The sequence below is a fragment of the Neophocaena asiaeorientalis genome, unplaced genomic scaffold, assembly GCF_003031525.2.
Source record: "Neophocaena asiaeorientalis asiaeorientalis breed wild unplaced genomic scaffold, Neophocaena_asiaeorientalis_V1.1 scaffold1148, whole genome shotgun sequence".
Lineage (NCBI taxonomy): Eukaryota > Metazoa > Chordata > Mammalia > Artiodactyla > Phocoenidae > Neophocaena > Neophocaena asiaeorientalis.
In genome coordinates, this window is record NW_020174071.1 from 96,238 (window position 1) to 118,623 (window position 22,386).

The following is a 22,386-nucleotide window of genomic DNA, read 5'->3' on the forward strand; positions in this document are numbered from 1 at the left end:
AAAAATGTGATTACCAAGTATTGTAAAACATGTTTTGTATAAAGAAAACTAAAAACAAAATTTATTTATTCTTTTTTAATTTTAATATTTTTTAACATCTTTATTAGAGTATAATTGCTTTACAATGAATGGTATGTCAGTTTCTGCTTTATAACAAAGTGAATCAGTTATACATATACATATGTCCCCATATCTCTTCCCTCTTGCATCTCCCTCCCTCCCACCCTCCCTATCCCACCCCTTGAGCTGATCTCCCTGTGCTATGCGGCTGCTTCCCACTAGCTATCTATTTTACGTAAAAACAAAATTTAAATAAACTTTTTTTTCCAAGTTGATAATACAATTTGCTGGTGAGATTGTAAGGTAACAAAGCCCTCATGAAGTATATATTCTAGTTGGGTCAGAGAAGAAAATAAGCAACTACATAATATGACAAATGATAAATGCTAAAAGAAGGGGGAAGTAAAGGCAGGGTAAAGGGAACAGGGAAAGTCATGGTAATTTAAGATAACATTTGAGCAGAGGCCTGAAGGAAGTGAGGGAGGGGGTCATGCAGGTATCTGAACGAAGAGTATTCCAGAGAGAAGGAACAGCCAGCACAAAGTCCCTGAGTGCTTGACATGTCTGAATAAAGGTCAACGTGCTGGCAAGACAATGAATGAGGGGAAAGAGAGATCAGAGAAACAGTAGAAAGCCCGAATCCCTTACAGACCATTGTAAAGACTTTAGCTTTGGCTGATGGAGAGGGAGCCCTTAGAGAAGATGGCTCTGGTTGCTACTGAGGACTGTAGAGGGTCAAGAGTGTAAGCAAGGAGACCAGTCAGGAAGCTATCATTGCTGAGGAAAGATTACAGAGAAGCAAGGGCAGAGGCAAAGTGAACAGTAATGAGGCTATTGCTATCTTGTAAAAGATACCTGGGTTTGGACCACGCTGACAGCAGGGGAAGTAAAAAGAAAAGGTCAGATTTGAAAAGATTCCCTGATGGGTTGGATACAGGGTATGATATAGAGGCATCAGGGCTATTGCTATACTACTCGTAGGAGTTTCTTCCACTACTGAAATCTAGGAGGTATCTTTAAGTTACAGTCTTCAACATGTGTTACCTGCATCCTAGCTCCCTCTACCCCCAAAACACTCTTACCGTCTTTTGTTGACTTCGTGGCAAGCACCCCACAGTCAATAACTCGCACATCTGCATAAGGTCTACTTGCAGCATCAGTTTTCAGATTTTCAATTTGTTCGATTACTTCAAAACCGGAAATAACTAGTCCAAAGACAACATGCACCCTGTTGCAATACAAATTCAAGAAAAAATTGTTTTGACGATAATTAAGCCATGAGCAGTAATCAAGACAACTGTTATCAATGACATATCCACAGACCTGAAAATAAGAGCGAAGTGTTTGATGTATGAAGCAACTAGAAGGGAATTAGAACTTCTGCTTCATAAAAGGAAAAAAAAAAAATCTCAAACTGGGCCTTAGTTTTCTGCCTTAAAAACAATGGTTCTTAACTATTTTATAGTAAAGAGTCTGATAACAATCAGATTGCACTTGATACTCAGACACCATCCTTACAGGGTCACTCAAGAGCGCATGCCTGAGAAGTTCACCCATGAGCCCACGCAAAGACCCCTTCAGTGACATGAGAGGTCTCAAGACTACTGCACCCTGTGATCCTTAGGAAGAGCTTGGCTATGAGATTAACCCAGAGACCAAGAGCGCCCCCTTGAGGGTTCACCCATGGTCTAATCTGTCTTGAACTGGCCACCCAAACACCTCTCCAAGATAAAAAGAACATAACTCTTACCCATCCAGGTGTGGAGCAGGTTTTGTGGTACTGTGTAACAAACATCAACATAAAGAAGATGGCAAAAACCAGGTGTTCAGGTGAACAGAGCAGAAGGGTTTAAATCACAGCATGTAGAGGACAAAGAGGTAAAGATAAAAAGATAGGGGAAAAAGTTAAACATGATACACACCTGAACTTAATAAGCTTAAAAACAGCAACAGTAGTCATTTTACTGATTTAAAAAAACCCTCAAGATTATAATGAATTACAAACTCATATCTCTCTCCAACATGAAGACTATATATGTATACATATATGTGATATAGGTTTGAAATACACAGCATAAATATACATTAAAATTAAAGTTATTCTCAAATCCAAAACAATGACAACAACAACAAACTCAAAATTTATCAAGATAATTTAACAAGAATAAAAAACACCTAGCCATTTGCTTATGGAAAGAAGTGTGATCAACACTTAACACTTGCCCCACATACTTAAATGAATTTTTCTATTGATTATTTTTCATACTGAGTCAGTCTGCATCTTTTAGGCAGGCAGATGGAGGTAGGCCTCAGGAGTCCTGTTTTCAGAACTTCCTGCCCCTCTTCCTTCACCTAAGGTGACCCTCTGCCACTCACAGCAACTCTGAAAATGCAGTAGGGAGCAAACCTTCAATCTGCTAACACTCTGACAGCAAACTAAGTAATCATGACATTGTAGACACTTCAAATTTCCATGGCCCAGAAAACACCCAACCGGCTGCTTCTATAGTCACAAACTGGCAGTCACTCTTGGGAAGTCTTATGGGATATATTTGGTTAAGATGTTTTGAACCCAAGCTAGTTTTCCCATAACACTTTCACAGATCTTCAGACTATGTGAATTACAGTGGGTAAGGATTCAAAAGCAGATAACTAGACTCAGAAGTATCTATCACAAACATCTTAGTTTATAAGAAAGAGAAATAATATTTGAGGGAAAGGTCACTGGATTATCAGGCCATGTTAAGGCAGTCAACTGTACTAGAAGCTCCCTTACCAATTTTTATACTCATTTTAAGGCAATTCTATGAAACGTTAAGTCAGTAAAACACAATTTTAACCTTCACAACAATGCTAAAAATCATTCTACCAGGAAATGTAACACTTATACTTACATTAAGAATATTCAGTTCTGTAAAAGCACTACAGAATTTAGTTTTAAAAAATTAAAATATCAACTCAAGAAGTGCCAGAATTTTAAAGGGAATCTTGAGTTTTAAAACCACTAGTCTCAAATTCTCCTTAGAAGATTGAGAAGTGGTAGTTTAAGCCTATGTAACAATAAAAATGAATAAAAACAGGCAGAAGAAAGAAAGAAGAAAATCTTGCAAACTGGTGAGTCACTGATGCTTAAATCATGAAACTAGCATCCCGAAATTATCTTGGACAAGAACTTTAAGATAGAATTGTGCTTCCCATAATTAAAAAACTTTACCAAGCACAGTAAACATAGTAAGAAGTTAGTACATACGCTAGACAGTGATTCCACCGCATGAAAGATGGAAAGAGGTAGAAATTTTAAAGGTAAAAATGTTCTACAATATAAGGGATCAGTCTCAAACATGCAGTAGTGAAAACAATGATTTATTGATTAGATATATTCCTCTTCCTTGGACCTTTCTCTCACAATTCTCAGATATTCTGGTAATGGGGAAAAGCCTACAGAGAGTCTTAAAACACAAACAAGCCAATTCAATTTGCATCCTGGCTAACAGGAGTGCTATGAAAACCACCTTAGAGCAAACCTTTGGAGCAAACAGTGAGATTAAAACATCTGAGCTAACTGCAGTGATGCAGCAACATAATACTTGAAACTCAATTTGAGGATAGAACCTTTATGGACAGGCTCAAGTTTTGTTTTTAATTCAAATGAAAACTGAAGACAAACTTGGTCCTTTAGTGCAGTAGTGAAGAAAACAAATGAAGACAAGAGCAATTCTTTCAAGGACAAATATCAACTGGCCGACTGTGCCTAAACTGGTGGGAATAATTAAGTCCATTACTTGCATCTGCAATTCAGGATGCAGAAGTACAAATGTATGCTTTAGTTGGGTTAGACTACATAATAAGAATACTGAAAGTATCTTAACAAAAGCCCCCTGGGGTTCTCAGCCCACACTCTAAGAGTAGAAATTCCAATGTAAAGCAAGCTTGCTGGCACTGGGCTGATGGGCAGGGGGAAATGATATGCTCGGTCCAAGCCATTCAATTCTACTAAAATGGGCAAAGAGATCTCATCCCACCAACTCTTAATTGCATTGATGTTTCAAAACTATACAGCTGTAAAGACCCAGGCAGTGTGGTAACATATGCTCAGTAAGTTAAGACCTTAAGGCCAGAGACTATCATAAATATGTGAGTTTATACATGCTTATGAAAACATACCTAAAGGAGAAACAACCACAAGAACATTTCAAATTAGAAAAGCTTTCAATATTTTCACATTTCCATTTTCTCCTGTCCCTCAAACACTGATTTTCTAGTTTCCCTCACCTATGAATCTGCTTCAAAAATATATGCACATTTAAACCTTGTAAATCTTAGAAACTGAAAAGTATCACTGTTACTCCAAAAAACAATCTACATATATATATTTACCATTATCAAAGCAGCTTTCGGCCTTATACAGAAATTAACAGTTCTGTACTGAAATGAGATCTAAACCATTATATACAATATAACCCACCCCCCAAGATGTGTGGGAACTAGGTGGTAACAAGCCACTGAAATTAAAATTATACTTCCCAGGATTAACCATGAACAATAAAACACACTTGTTTTACATGTACTGCTGCCACAGATCAAGCAGAAAGTTTTTTTTCTTAAAATGGTTCAATGCACATAACAACAGGATTAAAGAGATAAAGGCAAAGAAAGAAAAAGAGAGAGCCTTAGAGTAATGAGACATTACCTTTGGAGCGCACGGTGTAACACTCTTTCTGTAAATTTTACACAAAAATGGCAAGAAATAAATTGTAATACACTTTTAAGACAAGACTGAATCTATGTTTTAATATCAATATAACTTTGAAATTAAATACTTTCAAGTTTTATGCAAAGCAAGAAAGCTTTTTAAAAAGGAGGGCTCTAAATTTTCTTTCACATAGGATATGTATGTAGAGATGAATTATGTTTAAGAAAAGCATTGTAGTTTAAGTGGGAATCTGCTCAGGTCCCTAATATTGTAACACCAGAGTGTGAATAATAGCTAGAAACAAAACATTATATATCGCTTTACAAATCACAGAAACTGGCTAAGTCATCAACTAACATCCTTCTCAAAAAGAGAATAATGTATCCTGAATACATTCATAAGTAAAAAATCTGAATGCCCAGGAGCAGTTACTAGCAGTAGAAATCAAAAATTTCAATGGAAAGAACTGAGTTAAGAGACTTAAAATAAAATTTCAGGGAACTTTTTTTTACTAATTCACTTCAAACAATTAAAGTACCTTTCATGTTTCTACATTTGAAAGCTTTTTTGGTCACACATCAAAACAGATTACCATCAGCAGTTAATGACCAAATGTTTAGACTGTAGCTTCTGTTCACTGCCGTTACATACACTCTTATAGTTGTTAAGGAACTGAAAATAATAAGGCAGCATACCTAGAATTTTAAGGATCTTCTCAAAGGATAAAAAGGCAAGAGAGATATAAGTATAAGAAAAAGTATGCTGTCAAATCTTGGCCACAGTACTTTCTTTTCCTGTCTAATCTGATTTTCTCCATTATGAAAATTTTTTGTTCAATGAATATACACTGTCTGACCAATTTTAATTCGATTAAACTTTAAACATATCTGTTACTATTCAGACCAAAACCTGTATTACATACAGTGGACAAAATTCTTTATAGGGGTTTTGGATATATTAAATCTTAAAATATTTAAAAATAGCTTTAATTTCTTATAAAGGCATTGATACATGAATTACTGTCACAAAAATGTTTTAAATAATGTGGTGTTTCCAATGAATGTTGTAAAAAAAAACTGATTCTAGTTGTAAAGTAGTATGAGAGAAGGAAACAAAGACAACCTATTTCTGTCTTAAGCAGGCTTTAACATGCAATTTTCCCCTTCAACTCCTGAAACTATCACACCCGTAAGAGGCACCAATTTGTACAGAGTGACAAAGCTCATGTAAGGGCAACGGAAACTAACCAAGCCACATTACAGTGCTCTATTGTTCCATAAGTCACCAAAATAAAACAGCTTTAAAAAATTCAGCACTAACATGAACATAACACACACCAAACACCATGAGATACAAAATTCCTTCCAGGTTGCTAACACAAATGTCACACAAACACTAAGTAATATTAAGACTGGATGTTAGGGATGACACTTAATATCCAGAGACGATGGATTATGGTTAAGTGTCGTGAGATCTGTTCATGAAAAAATCTTGAAATTAACATATGAAGGTATTACCCCCAAAAAAGTAGGGAAAAAAGCCAGAACTTCTCAGGTTATTAACACTTACTAGCATTTCTTCTCACACAAATTCATGAATATGTGAAGGGAAAAAGATTTCTACCCCAAATCTACTTTTGCTACCCCAAAAATATCAATATAGCTTTATAAAGCCCTTAAAACCAAACCACCCCTCAACTTCCCTTGCTCTGCTACTCTGAAACGATCAGCACTTCTCTCCCATTCAGGTAAGTAGCCATTCTTAAATGACATAGAATATATCCTAGAACTTATGTTTTCCTGCCACAGTCCTATTTATGACTGTTAAAATTCAACACACACTTTTTGTTTAAAGTTCAAAGTTTGACTTTTCGACATTATCTTATTTTCTTGTATTTTTATAATTATCATGACCACTGACTGTGGCCAACGACAGAGCCTGTTCTCCAAGGCTCTATGGGTCTTTTCATTTCCTGGTTGTGATATGAGGCCTGCACAGACTAAGCCAAGGGAGACGACAGCAACCGCCACTCAAACATGTTCTAACAGCAGCTGATGAAGAGACTGCAGCCAATTTAGGCAAGATGAGCCAGAGTTTCTTTGCAGCACCTTTCAGACTGATGAAAATTAAGCAATTACAACTATTTCCTTTAGGAGAGACAATATTTGCATATAAATCATTCCACATATTCAGAAACTTAGGATCAACCTACAAAACACTTTCTTCCTTTTATGTCTGCATTTTCACACCAAAATGTTTACTTTATATTTGAAAGTGGGGTAGATACTTTACAAACAGAAAAGGAAAAACAAAACTAACTCAAGGTATATAGTTAAGTAAGACTAGATACAAGGCTTCCTGATAGCTAGGTTAGTGCTCTAACCCAGGAGAATAGTTATTTAATACAAAGCTATAAATCACCTAACTAATCTTTTTAATGATTACTTTAGGCAGTATCTTCTTTATTCTTTTGATGAATGAAAATAAAGACAATGAAAATCAGAGTCAGAATTAACAGACTGTCATGACTGACAGCCAAAGGAAAAGAAAAATGCTTTCCTATGTGTCATATTATTCTCCAGCAATGCTTGTGGTGTCTAAAACTTACTAAAATTAAAATAAATTCAGGGGAATTCCCCAGTGGTCCAGTGGTTAGGACTCCGCTCTCACTGCCGAGGACGCGGGTTCAATCCCTGGTCAGGGAGCTAACCAAGATCCTACAAGCCGCGCAGCGAGGTAAATAAAATAAAATAAAATAAAAATAAAATAAAGTAGAGTAGAATGAAGTAAAATAAAATAAAATAAAATAAATAAATTCAGAGCAGACCGGTCAATAAACCTACGTAGCTTACAGTGTGCAGCATTCTCTTTCTAGCTATCAATTTCTTCAGGATTATGAGTAAAACTCCTATAACCTGGGCCGCATATGTCTTTTCTTCCTTACTCACCATTATCTATAGAACAAAGGATCTCTAAATTCTTTTCTAGTCTAAAACTTTGTAATCCTATAGCTTCTGCTGTGGCTTCTTCCTAGTCTTTGGCCTAAAAAATAAATAACAAGGACCCAGTTAACCTGGTTACTACTCTGGTCCCAGTTCTTTGAATTCCTTCAAAAATAGCTCAGCATGAACAAACCATTACTTCCTCAGTGATTCATGGGGATAGTGCCATATTTCACTTCTTTCACATTTCTTGAGAAGTACTATTCCAAAAACAATTAGTTTTCTTCTATTTAGGCCCCTAAAAGCAAAATCACTATGACTAATATAGTAGTAGATAAAAGTAGTTACTGCAAAAATTACATATAGCTTTATAGAAGATAATCTGGTTTTTATCACACACATAATTTTTCCACCCAAAGAAAGCAATATATACAAAAATATGTTTAATAAGATGATGTACATGCCTTAGGAAGGGGAGGTTTTAAATGTTTTAAGTAATGAAGACAATAGTTATTGCACAAAGCACAACAGTTATTCTTGAGCACAATAGTTATTGCTCAAGAATTCCTGAGGAACATTTTGCTCAAGTACCCACACTAACTGCATCAAATTTACTCCTTAGAATTACAAGGTAACAGATGTATAGCATAAACTACAAATACAATTTTGCAAGGATATGTTAAAAGTCCTTATTAATAAGCCTCTAAAACTGGAACTACAAAGGCAGTTCTTGGCATTTTATGATCCATTCTCACACTACCCTTCCTTTTTCAGACTGCAGAACTGCTGCTCAAGGTGCCACAGGAAGAGCTGTGGGAGGAGGATGAAACACAGAAGCCACCCCTGGGAAGCCTTCAGACAGCTCAGTGACCATCAACCCTCAGAACCTCAACTTTTAGAGCGATTATCTGTGGTCATCTATACAATTTGAAGGTAGTACATTATACTTTTTTACTACTTCCAATTCCAAAAGAATTTGGGCTTGTAAGACATAGACTTTCAAAGATATTTCTTTCATGGGCTACCATCTCCATTTTACCTATCCCTTCTATAAAAGCAAAGAAACATTTTGTTTAGCAAAGTGAACATTAGTTTTATTTTATCCTGCAACCCCTGAGGAATTGGTACTTTTAGCTCACATAAAAAATAGCACACGCATAAAAACTTCTTAAAAAAAAAAAGAGAGAGAGAAGGATTTTTTGTGAGTGCAAAAATGTTTACTTCCAAGATTGCTTTTAACTGAAAACTCATTTCCAGAAGTAAATGTCAAACTAAAAGTAGAAAATTTTCTTTCAATCACAAGTTCACAGTGATTTTAGTGCCATCTACAATCAGTTAATTATGAAAACAAGGTTAAAAAATTTAATACTAATTTACAGATGTTAAAGTTTTAATTTGGTATTCCTTGTCAAAAAACAGTCTAATGTAAAATTAAGCTACGTAGAAAACAGACACGGCTTTAATTTTATTTGATACTAAACATTTCTAGAAAAGGCTTAAGCAAGTAGTAAATAACATAAAAACAAGATACTCTAAATTTTTTGAAGAGAGAATCTCATATACTGGATTTTAACTAATGTATGTAGGTGCACGGGTTTTAACTCTAACATTTTCTAAATAAGCTAATTAGTATATAACAATGGGAAGAAGCTGCTGCAACCTGATAAATAAAAATTTAAATGTACTGATATAAAAAAGGAAATCTAAAAGAAACTTTAGAGCCCTCAGATGGTAGCTTTTTGACCAACGAATCATTAGTTTATCATGTTCACAGTTCAGATAAGCTTAAAAATGGAAATGGGAAACCTCAATCAAAGAGTAAACAGCTTCTACATCAAGTTTTTCAAAATATTTCCCCCTACTTTTTTTTTGGCCCTCAAGGAGGTTAAGAATTGAAAAATACTCTAGTAAAGTAGGGTAATAACTAATACTCTATGGGATCAGAACAAGATACAGGAATAACTGTTTTAGGCCTTCCTTTTTTCCTGCACAACTCCAAGCATTATCATCTTCTATCAGCTTTCCATTTTTAGGACATTCTTAGGAACAGAATGCCCCTTATCTGAACTTTATCAGATCATGTTGGAATCTATTTTTCACACAAACTTAAAGTGTGAGATTTATTTTATATGAATAATTTACTCCTTTAAAGACAGGGAAGCGCCATTCATACTCATCCATTCAGAAAGATGACAAAATTTTTTTCTGGCAAACCATGGAAAAATATTTCTCCAATATACATAGCATAACTGCAGAGATTTACTTCCAATCAAAAGCATTAAACTCCATGCTAGCCAATTATCTTTCATATCTTATATCATGGGATTATAATAAAAATAGGTTTTGGAGTAGCTTTAGATAAGAATATAACTAAAAGTATGCCAAAAGTCTTTCAGATGAGAAATAAGTAAGGTTTTGGTTGTGTATACACGTACACGTAAAGGTGTTTGTTTTTTAAACATCAAATTCAGCATTCTGAAGTTTTCTAAGTGATAATATCATAAACTTTGGTGGAAATGATAGCAACATTGGGTTAATTCAATTACGCATAGAGATCTCACAAAGTTTAAGATTGTTAACAATGCTGGCTGAACACCAAATCGTTTATCTCTATACAATGTCAGAAAACAATGGCACCTCTCTCAAACTGGTTCAAAGAACAACAGTTAGAGAAAAAGCAACCATACTATGGTTTACTCAAACCAACTGCTTTCCATGCCAAGGGCACATCCAGTCCTAGTCATGGACAAGTTTGAAATGTTCATCAAGGGTTTATGCTCCAATCCAGATTTGGTAATCTAAGCCCCCAAATTTGTTAAAAGTCAAAGCCAATTTCTTTTCTTAAGATGACAACATATTTTGAAAATAATTTACATCTTTAAGTTACGCCTTTTAAGTACCATTCTTCAAATCCAGGATATATGCTTACCGCTGAGGTGGCTGTTAGAGCTTACCAATTACTATAACATAATAAAACCCAAGTTGACAGAATCTAGCATTAAACTTGGTTTAACGATACCATCTTTCTCATGAACAGCGCTTCTCTGTTTAGAAAAAGCTCATCTCTGAATTATGCCTACTCACATGAAAAACTGGGAACCATTGGTATGTTTCCCTCGATTTGCCATTGACAAAAGGAACGCTCTGTCATGTTTGAGAATAAAGTTTTCATCTGTTTGAAGAAAACACAAATTTGTCAGTCTACAATTATAAGTCACTTTTAAAGTGCAATGTTCAAAGTAATAAATAGAAAGCAAAGGATGAAATTCCTCTTCTGGTCAGTACAGATACTTGACTGAATACTTTGAAAAAAATTCTTTTAACTAATCAAATAAAAGCATAAAACAAAAACAAAAACTGCTACTTATTTACTACTTAGCCTTGAGAAAAAAGAACATATATTTAACACTTTTATACAAACAGCCTTAGAACAGTCACTTTTAGTAGTAACATACTTTGGCTAAATGATGTTTAAACTATTAACTTTCAGGGAAAACCAGCAAGAAAATTTTAGAAAAATCTTTACAGTAAAGCTCATTTCCTCCAAATTTCCAATTAACCTGCATAATGCACTATACATGGGAGTTTAAAAATCCTCTTATGTGCTTAATTTCTATATGGTAAATTTATTACTCAATTCAATTGATGCTAGACTATGAAACCAAAAACCAAAATATTACAGTAAGTTAAGTTGTAGGGACATGCCTAAATTAAATTATGTAGATTCTTTCTAATCAATAGGATCAAAAACTAAGGAAGCAAGTCCTGTGAGTACAAAAATTTAAATGGCAAAATACAATTTTTTGATATACAAATATCTGCCACAGGGAACAACCACGTTACAGTGGCCTACAGCATTAGTTTCAAATTGTTACATGCTAATAGAACCAGCTAAAGAGCTGTTTCCTACTAGCTCAAAGGGAAGACTCTGTCAAAAAGATCACTTAGAGATGGATTTAATTCCAGCAGAAATATCCTGAAAACTAATTTAAATTTCCTGTTAACACTCATACAAACAAATCTTTCTTTAAAACAAACAGAAACATAGAAAACTTTAAAAAAAAGATTACCTTGGGAACAGGCTTCTGAAAAAGTAGTAATCCATTTTCCCCCGAAAGAAATATAAAAGACTATTATAACACTGAAGCTATCATGGCATTAAAACCTGGTAATATTGGATCCCATTATAAATTTCCACAACTGACTTTTCTAAGGCTTTTTGGGGCAAGTGCAATAGTTAGATTTATGCAAATACTACTGTAGGAAAAAAACACAATCATATAGCTCTAGTATACAAAAGAAAACATACAAACCTTTGAGAAAGGAAGAAATACCAAATTTTATTCAAAGAAATTGCTTGGTTTAGAGAAAATAAACATTAACTAGATTCTTTTCCCTGATGTGGAAATAATAACCCATTGGGAAAAGAAAAGAAGATACAGATGCATGTATGAAACAGTATACAGAATTTTCCAAGTCTTCAAGCAATATAAGAAATCCAGCCACAACCTGACCCAGACTGTCCATAAATTTATTAGGAAGGGTGCAAGGGAACAGAGTTGGAGTTTGTGTTACTGAGCTTCGTTCTCTTACCTTTTCATTTTGCAAAAGACCACATTCTCTATAAACAAAAGAATATGTTGACAGTTTTAGGCAGGAAGATAGGAGTTTTCATGTATATAGTTGCCTAACCTCCATGCTGAAAGTCATGTTTAACCATAAAGTTAGCCTTAATTAATCTTGTCAATTAAGTTATATATTACAATGTAATTTATCCCCAAGTTCATGCAAATAAAGTATTTTCATGCAGCATTAGTTTCATGCAAAAAGTGAACTATAAGTAAACCTCTTCTCATTAAAAGTACATGATCAAACTTGCTTTAATATCAGAACTGAAACAAAAGACCATAAAATATTAAGCCTTACCTTTAAAATATCCACCATAAATTGATTCTCCACCTTTTCCATTACCTGAAAATAATGAGCTACATTAAACAATAATGAAAACTAAAAATATACTAATACACATAAATTACTTTTTATGGTTTCAATTTGCTGAAGGAGTAATTACTGCAGATGATAAAAATTCTAAGACTCCTCAATTAACCTCAGTTTTAAACTATAAATCCAATCCCATTATAATAAAAACTATTTTAAAAATTCTCTCCATGACCCACTTATTTCAAACAGCAATCACACCAACAAAATTCTAAAAGAATAAAAACAATTGAACAGTACTTTGGCACCAAGTAACTGTATTAAAACTGCGTAAAAACAAACAAAAAGAAGTCTTAGTATTTTGCTTTTTATACATTCTTGGCTTATAACAGTCATTCATCCAACAACTATTCACTGACCACCTAATATTTACATCATACTGTGACACTATATTTACAATTAAAAGTAATAATGATATGCTTTAGAAACTGATAGAGTTATTAAGAACATAAGTTTTAGCTCTACCTTCACTGAAGTCCCCACCCTGAATCATAAAGTTTTTAACCACACGATGGAATGTAGAACCTTTATAACATAACTTCTTCCCAGTTGTTTTCCCAAGGCCTTTCTCCCCTGGAAAAAAAAAAGAAATGAAGTTTAGCTACAAACATATCCTTCCATGGAAAGCACCATCCAATTAATCCTTTGTCAAATCCCTCCCTTGTGTTGGGCACTGTAAGAGATAAGTAACATCATAAATGTTTTTCCTCCCTATTTTTTCTACTTTTTAAAAATATAAGTCCAATTACATGTAACAAAGAACAATCTCATTATGTTCTGCTTCTCTATCTTCTAATCCTAAATTTCTTGTGAAATCTGGAATGCTAAATTTGTTCAAAGTACTAAAATCTGTAAAATTCTACCAAAATGAGTCAGTTTTGAATATACTATTATTTTATAAACTACAATGGATAAAAATTTCATTACATATGGTGGTACTTCCTTTTTCATTTCTGAGACCATTTCTTTCTCCTCTCTTCCCTTTAAGAAATGCTTCCCTAACATCATATCAGTGAAAATAATATTTTTTATTTGCTAAACTCATTTCACAGATCCATTACTTTTTAAGGAAAATATCTACTCTGTTAAGCAAGGTAAAACTGTAAGCCAGGACTTCTCATTGGAAATAATTTAATAATTCATTTACCTGAGCATAGGCAAAGGAAGTTTTTGCAAGTTTTTGGACATATATCTGAAAAGAGCTGAAACATAATGCGACCAACTGAAATAAAACACATGAAAAAAGGGTAAGCAAGTTGATTATATCATATTTTATATGGGAGAAATAAACAGAATTAACAAATCAAGGGGTCCATTTCTGTAATTCATTTTAATTTTGTAAGAGATTCAACAGGGAAGAATTTAACTAGGCAAAATACCAACCAACAAGAACCCCACTGTTAGCATTACGATTCACATGCAACCGAACTGATTTCAGCCCTAAAACTGTAGGATTTTAAGTGTCTTTTAAAGGGACCTTATATTATTAGATTCCTTACAGTACATCTCCTACCTGAACTATTAATCTTCTTTAAAAAGACTCTCGAAGGACTTCCCTGGTGGTCCAGCGGTAAAGAATCCGCCTTTCAATGCAGGGGACGCGGGTTCGATCCCTGGGAACTAAGATCCCACATGCCGTGGGGCAACTAAGCCCGCATGCTACAACTACTGAGCTCGCGCACCTCAACCAGAGAGCCCGCGTGCCGCAAACTACAGAGCCCATGAACTCTGGAGCCCGCACGCCACAACTAGAGAGAAAAAACCCGCACACCATAACTAGAGAGAAGCTCGAGAGCTGCAATGAAGACACTGTGCGCCACAATGAAAGATCCCACGTGCCTCAACGAAGATCCTGAGTGCCACAACTAAGACCCGATGCAGCCAAGGAAAAAATAATACTCTTGATAATAGTTGTCTGATTTATGCTTGAACCCCTCCAGTGATAAGAACATCATATCATAAGATAGTCACTCTGGGCAGTACTGTTAGAAGAAAGTTCTGTCCTCTACATAAGCTTTTTACCTTTATGAAAAAACTGTTTACAGACAACTTCCTGAACTGCCACTCACAACTAAAACTCACATTCTAGTCCTGAGAGAGTATAAAGAGAACAGGTATGGTTCCTAAAAACTAACCAACAAACAAACAACCCTACAATAAACAGGAAATGAGAAGGAGCAAGTCTGAAAATTCAATTTAACTATGCCAATAGAGAAGTGTTTCACAAACCTTTTGGTCTCAAGACTCCTTTATACTATTTTTTTCTTTGTTTTAAAACTTTTAATTTTTTTAGTTTATTTAATTTTATTTTTCTTATTTTTATTTTTTTGGCTGCATTGGGTCTTCGTTGCTGCACATGGGCTTTCGCTAGTTGCAGAGGGAGGGGACTACGCTTTGTTGCAGCGCATGGGCTTCTAACTGTGGTGGCTTCGCTTGTTGTGGAGCACAGGCTTTAAGGCTTTAAGGGTTTCAGTTGTTGTAGCACGCAGGCTCAGTAGTTGTGGCACATGGGCTTAGTTGCTCCACGGCATGTGGGAATTTCCTGGACCAGGGATTGAACCTGTGTTCCCTGCATTGGCAGGCAGATTCTTAACCACTGCACCACCAGGGAAGTCCCTCCTTTAAACTCTTAAAAATGATTAAGCTTTTAAAATGTGGTTATATTTATTGCTATTTACTGTATTATAAATTAAAACTCAGAAACTTTCAAAAAACAAGAATACACAAGCACACATTCCATCAGCTGTCAGAGTGGTGACATCATCACATATTGTGTAATCTCTGGAAAACTCGACTTGTGAATGAGAGTGCAAGAGGCAAATTACATTATTCTAAAAATGGTTTTGACTTTGCATACCTCCTGAAAGTGTCTCAATAAAATAAGAAATGGAATTTTGATTTATAATCACTTTCTTGAGCTCCCTTTCCCTTTATTCTACAAAATCTTTTCCATTATGAACATCTGTATATACTCAAGGAGACTTGTGGAATAAATCAAAATTAACTGTGGACCAAGCATAAGTCATTTTCAGTACAGACACAGAATGATTTACTGTGTATCACTATGATTTTAATTTATTCCTGGCCATGACAGTCAGTTCCTTTGAGGACAAAACAAAGCTACTGCATAAGAGACAATCTTAAAGGATAAAAAGTGGGAGATGGAATCATATAAGGAGACTTTCCCAAGTTAACAGTGCCAAATGGAGTGCTGGAACCAAATTTTAAAGCAATTTCAAAACCTTCTAGCTGATCTTGATATCTAAAGGAATGAAGGGCTTCCCTGGTGGCGCAGCGGTTGAGAGTCCGCCTGCCAATGCAGGGGACACGGGTTCGTGCCCCGGTCCGGGAAGATGCCACATGCCGCGGAGCGGCTGGGCCCGAGAGCCATGGCCACTGAGCCTGAGCGTCCGGAGCCCGTGCTCCGCAACGGGAGAGGCCACAACAGTGAGAGGCCCGCGTACGGCAAAAATAAATAAATAAAAATAAAATAAAAACATTATCCACTAAAAAAAATAAAAATAAAGGAATGAAGAAAAAGGTAAGAAAAGAAAGCAAAAAGGAGGACAGTAATGTATCTAAAATCATTTCAGAATTTTAAAAACTGCATGTAATATCAGTAATATTAAATACTACTCTTTGTATTTACATGGAAATATTTTACCAGTGTGATAAAAGTATTTCCATCACTCTTCATAAATCCCTAAGAAATGTCTGGCTAGGTGGGTGTCAAGTTCAAAATCATCTAGCTTTGCAAACTAGAACATACTTAGATCTTTGGAATCCCGTTAAGATAGTTAATTTTCAGAATAAAAGATGTAATCAAAACAACTAAAACTTCGCCTTTTCTGTTAGGACTATAGTAATAGTAACTTCAATATCAAGGTTTTTTTTTTAATTAATTAATTTATTATTTGGTTGCACTGGGTCTTAGTTGCAGCAGGCGGGCTCCTTAGTTGCAGCACGTGGGCTGCTTAGTTGTGGCATGTGAACTCTTAGTTGCATGTGGGATCTAGTTCCCTGACCAGGGATTGATCCCGGGCCCCCCGCATTGGGAGCACAGAGTCCTATCCACTGCGCCACCAGGGAAGTCCCTCAAGGGTTTTTAAAAAAAATCTTTAATGCCTCCAAGTGAAAACTGATGAAAGTTTCAAATATTTTTAGTTTCTCCTTTACAGATGATTAGTAGTTGTGAACACTCTAGTGGTACAATACATATGAAAACAGTTAAATGTGATTATATTTCCAGGTCTAATATTCAGAGAGGGATATCTAACTACAATGATTTTTGAAAAAATGCTCACCTCTAATATCTTACCCTCTAACCTGATGAAGAAAAGAAATTTCTATTGACCTCTCATTCTCATGGGGCAGGGGTTAGAGCAGAGGTTTTGTCTTTTCCATCGCATTGTGTTTTTAAGAGCAAAAGAAAAAAACTGAACAAAACTAAATTGTTTTGGGCTCAATACCATGATGCAAGGTTAAAAACACTGCTAAAGGCTCTAAAGTGAATGATGTACATATCAGAACTGTAAAATATCACACTGGACAGCTAGTTCATCCACCAACGTCAGAATTTCCTTTGCAACAACACTGACAGATGAATACCAACAAAGGCAGAAAAATAACAGAAAAGCACTGGGACTCAAACAGGGGTAGGAGGTGAGAATTAGAAAAGGAACAGCCATCTTATGTTAAAGGCAGAAAAGGAAAAAATCTTTGTATATTTCACTTGGCGTTTTGAGGCAAAGAAAGAAAAGGAAAAAGACGGTGCTAAGAAGTGAACTTTCTTCTCTCAAAGTCCCCATAAAAATCCATATGAATTTTCTTTCATGACCTTTCAACCAGGCCTGGTGTTATTACTGGGATTCTCTGGGCCCTACTTCTAATAAAATAAGGAGAAAAAGGGGTGGGGGAGAACACTCTTGCTTACAGAAATGGAAACAAGCCTTTTCCCTAAAATTGAACATGAGCTCAGTGCTCGAGCTCATGCTCATGCATGTGCACTAATTAAAGCAACTTAAAAAAAAGTGTGTCAGATACTGTGCTAGGTTCTTTACAAATACAGGCAGCTCTGCAATAACGACAGAACTGAAATAAACATTGCATTATCCAAAAAATCACATATAAAGACAACTGTTTCCATGGGACAATAGGGGTTGGGGACAAGGGAATTTCAGGTCATAGTAAAAATGATTTTTTTCCTTAAGAGTATCAATAATAAAGGCATGTTTTTAGTTATAAGAATATGTTATAAAACTTAAACATCATTGAGGAAATCCTACAATTGATCACACCTCACTCTGGCCTTTCTCAGCACTGTCATTAGCATAATCCTTCTTGTGGTCTTTCAAATTGCTATTAGGACAACAAGAATAACTCAGAAGAGCAGTGCTGTTTACGGTTCTTCTCTTCCACGTCACTAGTTCCCCACCTTGTTATCTAATTGTGTCACAACACAACGGTATTGCTCCTTAATTACTCTATCCATTAGAATAAATTCATTTTACAAAAACACGATCTGTAAGACAGGTGGTTGTATTATTTAATTACTTTCCAAGAACCTTATTATGCGGGCACTGTTGCACTGAAGTCCTATTAATTTATGAAAAGGGGAGAAATCATTTAAATAGTGCAGACCACTGCGCCCAGTCACTGTATTCATGGGTTTATGACCCAGGGTGTGCTTGAGATGGGAGATTCATTTCTCCTGTTCCCTCAGTACAAATCAGATCTCATATGCTCGTTCTATCTGAAAGTATAAGCTATCTTGAGTGTGAGTCTAAAGTTTAAAGGGTAATTTTGAATACAAGCAAATTTCACTGTACTGCTATCTTTAGAACCACAATAACAAAACTCTATAGTATTTCCATTTACAAAGAGGTCAAGTGGCTTGCCCAAGGTCATAAGCAGTACTCAAACATTTGTCTTCCTCTTTACTTAAAACTTATTTCTCGGTTTCAGTTCCACATACTTTACAATGTTTACTAAGAATACATTTAAAAAAAAATAAATTTATTTTTGGCTGCGTTGGGTCTTTGTTGCTGCGTGCGGGCTTTCTCTAGTTGCAGCCAGCGGGGGCTACTCTTTGTTGCAGTGCGCAGGCTTCTCATTGCAGTGGCTTCTCTTGTTGCAGAGCACAAAAGCATGGGCTCTAGGTGCGTGGACTTCAGTAGTTGTGGCTCGCAGGCTCAGTAGTTGTGTCTCACAGGCTTCAGTAGTTGAGGCACGCAGGCTGCAGTTGTGGCACACGGGCTTAGTTGCTCTGCGGCATGTGGGATCTTCCCGGACCAGGGCTTGAACCCATGTCCCCTGCATTGGCAGGTGGATTCTTAACCACTGCGCCACCAGGGAAGCCCTACTAAGAATACATTTTTTATTCAGTTTCTTCAATTCATGTGAACCTTGAGCAATAAAGTTAAAACACCCATTTCAATGATATCCCCATTTTATCTATTTTGATAACTTGCCAGGGTTTTATAATATTACTCTGAGGCCCACATAAAGCAAAATTCTATAGTCAAGCATTCCTTTAAAGAAACACTTTGGTTATCACTTTGGAAAACCACCTTTAAACCTGTGACAAATACGAAATAAGTAATGTTCTATTTAAAAAGGGAAGGCGGGAGACTTCCCTGGTGGCACAGTGGTTAAGAATCCACCTGCCAATGCAGGGAACACGGGTTCAATCCCTGGTCCGGGAAGATCCCACCTGCCGCGGAGCAACTAAGCCCGTGCGCCACAACTACTGAGCCTGTGCTCTAGAGCCCGTGAGTCACAACTACTGAAGCCCGTGCGCCTCAAGCCGGTGCTCCGCAACAAAAGAAGCCACCACAATGAGAAGCCCGTGCACTGCAATGAAGAGTAGCCCCCGTTCGATGCAACTAGAGAAAGCCCGCCTGCAGCAACAGACCCAATGCAGCCAAAAGTCAATAAATAAATAAATTTTAAAAAATAAAAGGGGAAGGGGCTGTATTCCTCTAAAATGTCAATGTCATAGAGACCAAAAAAAAAAAAAAAGGCTATGAAAAAGAAGGATAAAGAGACATGACAGCTGAATGTAATATCTGATGCCAGACTGGATTTTGTATTGGAGGGGAAAAATGTTATAATTGATTTTTAGGCTAACTGACAAAAATGGAATACAGAGACAGCAGATTAAAGTATTGTATCAATGTAAATTTATGAAGTTGGTAACTGCATTGTAGTTATGTAGGAGGATATCCCTATTCTTTTCTTTCTTAAAATTTTTTTTAATGTTTCTTAAGACTCTTTTAATGAATATCCCTATTCTTAACAAATATACACAAGTATTTAGGAGTAAAGAGCCATTGATGTGGGTGAACTGCAAATGGTTCAGAAAAAATTGTGTGTGTAGGAGAGAGAAAGAGAGAGATTAATAAAGCAAATGATATAAAATGTAAATAGGTGAATCTGGGTAAAGAATAGATGGGTATTCTTTTTCCTATTTTTAAACTTCTTATAAATGTGAAATTATATCTAAACAAAAAGTTTAAAACATCTGCAGATAAAGCCCAATGCTTGAGTTCTATGAAAGCATGTGTCTATAAGAGCAGTTCTCAAAACTTTTTGGTCTCAGAATCTCTCTATACTCTGAACAATTCCTGAGCACCTTAAAGACTTTTTAATATGGATTATTTTAAATAATTTACATTTTCAAATATGAACAAAAAATTTAATGAGTGTCATTGTTTTACATTTTTGCAAATCTCATTAAATGTCTAGTGTAATAGAAGATAGTTAGATTTTCCTATCTGCTTCTGCATTCAATCTGTTGTGTCATCATATGCCATGCAGCCTTTGGAAAACCCTACTGGATACAAATGGAATGGGAGTGAAAAAAATGGGGGTTTGACTCCTCCTGGCCTCATGACACCACCTCGCAGTTTGAAAACAAAAGGTCTACACCATTATACTACTATAATGTAGTATATTACAGCTATAATTTATTTTAAAATATCTTACATAGACATCCTCATGTAAAGTAATCAGATGAGTTTTAAAATTATACCTTAGGCCTCTAAGAAAGAAACACCCTTCAGGGATGATAAATCAAAGGCCGCACTCCAGAGGTGGCTTCTAATACTGCTTTTGCTATCTTTATTTCTAATCAAACAGAGGCCTTGTAATTAGCAAGATGAATGTTAGAAATGGGTTCTTATTGGTAAATTAGTGATGTTTGGAACATACAGACTGAATAAAAACATTTGGAGATAATCCATACCCTTCCATTAACAGGACATATAAATCTGGAGTCACCCTTTGGAGTGGAACCTAAGGCTGGGTCCACCAAAAAGGTCCTGGGTCTAGTCAAGATTTTGGAGGATTCTGGTGCAGAACACTAAAAGATTCGCATGACAATTTTCAAGACCAGAAATCTTTCACATAAAGAGTGCTTGGAGCACTGAAAAGGACAGAACTGGGACTTCATCAAACTTACAGAACTGGTTATATGACTTACTTGTGTGCATACTTGCTTGCCGACGTCTACAGGTGGCAAATGAGACTTGCTTTCACTGTTCCCTGGTAGCAAGGTTGTGACAAAGGCAATCTATAGCCATCACCTAACTTATCGGTGACTCCCCGATATACTCTAAAAAGAACTTAATAGCCATTCTTAACTGAACTGGCTTAAATCAGTTTGCAATAGATATCTAAAACCTGGTCCCCTGGGCTCCAGTACTCCATTTCTTGATACAAGATCTGAATAAGGCAAGTAAAAGGCAAGTTTCTCAGGCACCAAAGAAGGAAAAACAAGATTTCTATTTCATGTCTGCCCTGGAAGGTACTCAGTTTAACCAACCACTAACAACCACTGAGAGAAGTAACATTTAACCAAAGAAGGGTGGGCCTACCTGTCAGAAAAATAAAGTTGTCAATGAAAATTTCATATCTATACTTCCAAACTGGGTACCATATTTCACACAAACAGCTACTACTTTCAGAAAATATGAATTTATTTGTAAAGACGATGAAAAAGGATTGGCTAATTTCTACCAGTTAGGACCTTTAAAAAATTTATAAGGAATTCTAGGTTCAGTCAAGATGGAGTAAATATACCCCACCCTATCTTTCTTATTGAATGCACCTAAACAACCTTGGACAGAAAGCATGGAACAATCACCTAAGGACTGAAAAATAATGGTAGTAGGCATTGGGGAAGGACATCAGAACACAAAAGCCCACCAAACTGGTAATGAATTTTGTTTTTGTTTTTCCTCCCATATCTCTTGGCCTGGAATCAAAAGCAATCTGAAACCTGGAACTACTGGGTACAGAGAGAAAGAGCTCTAAGAAAAGCCCTCTATTTCTATAAAGGGGGCCCCAACAGATCAGAGTGAATAGGGGATATCTCAGTTTTTGGTGTATTTTTTCCACACTCTCTTGTCCCAGCTCCTAAGGAATTCTGCAGTGGCAGCAGCAGTGACAGCAGCGGTGACTGGGCAAGCATATAAAACTCCAAGGGAGGGGAACCCTTCTCTCTGACTAGAGGAACTGTGGTCCCAAGAGCTTAGGAAGAATTCCTGTTGCATTTTACTCTCTATCCTGTTGCCACTTACCCTCAGAGACAGACACAGTCATGGGAAGCACATGGCAGAACAGGGAAACTAAAACTCTTGCTTTCTAGCCAGATGACCAAAAAAGGGAGTCCCTAAAGGCCAGAATGTGTTG

The 22,386-nt window shown here is 36.0% G+C and overlaps 1 protein-coding gene across 10 annotated transcripts in view; it reads right to left on the reverse strand.

Moving 5' to 3' along the window:
* The window catches only part of NKTR (natural killer cell triggering receptor), a 46,583-nt gene that overhangs the window by 17,636 nt on the left and 6,561 nt on the right, over positions 1-22,386 (reverse strand). For 7 of the 10 annotated variants that reach the window (XM_024754570.1, XM_024754575.1, XM_024754574.1 and 4 more), the window contains exons 3-8: positions 13,841-13,915; positions 13,159-13,266; positions 12,622-12,666; positions 10,780-10,867; positions 1,811-1,840; positions 1,143-1,288 (exon numbers count right to left, since the gene is read on the reverse strand). In XM_024754570.1, coding sequence (XP_024610338.1) covers positions 1,143-1,288; positions 1,811-1,840; positions 10,780-10,867; positions 12,622-12,666; positions 13,159-13,266; positions 13,841-13,915 — 492 coding nt within the window. Of the gene's footprint in view, positions 1-1,142; positions 1,289-1,810; positions 1,841-4,750; positions 4,779-10,779; positions 10,868-12,284; positions 12,317-12,621; positions 12,667-13,158; positions 13,267-13,840; positions 13,916-22,386 lie in introns of those variants that run through there. The other 3 variants (XM_024754577.1, XM_024754576.1, XM_024754578.1) reach the window with 3 other exon arrangements.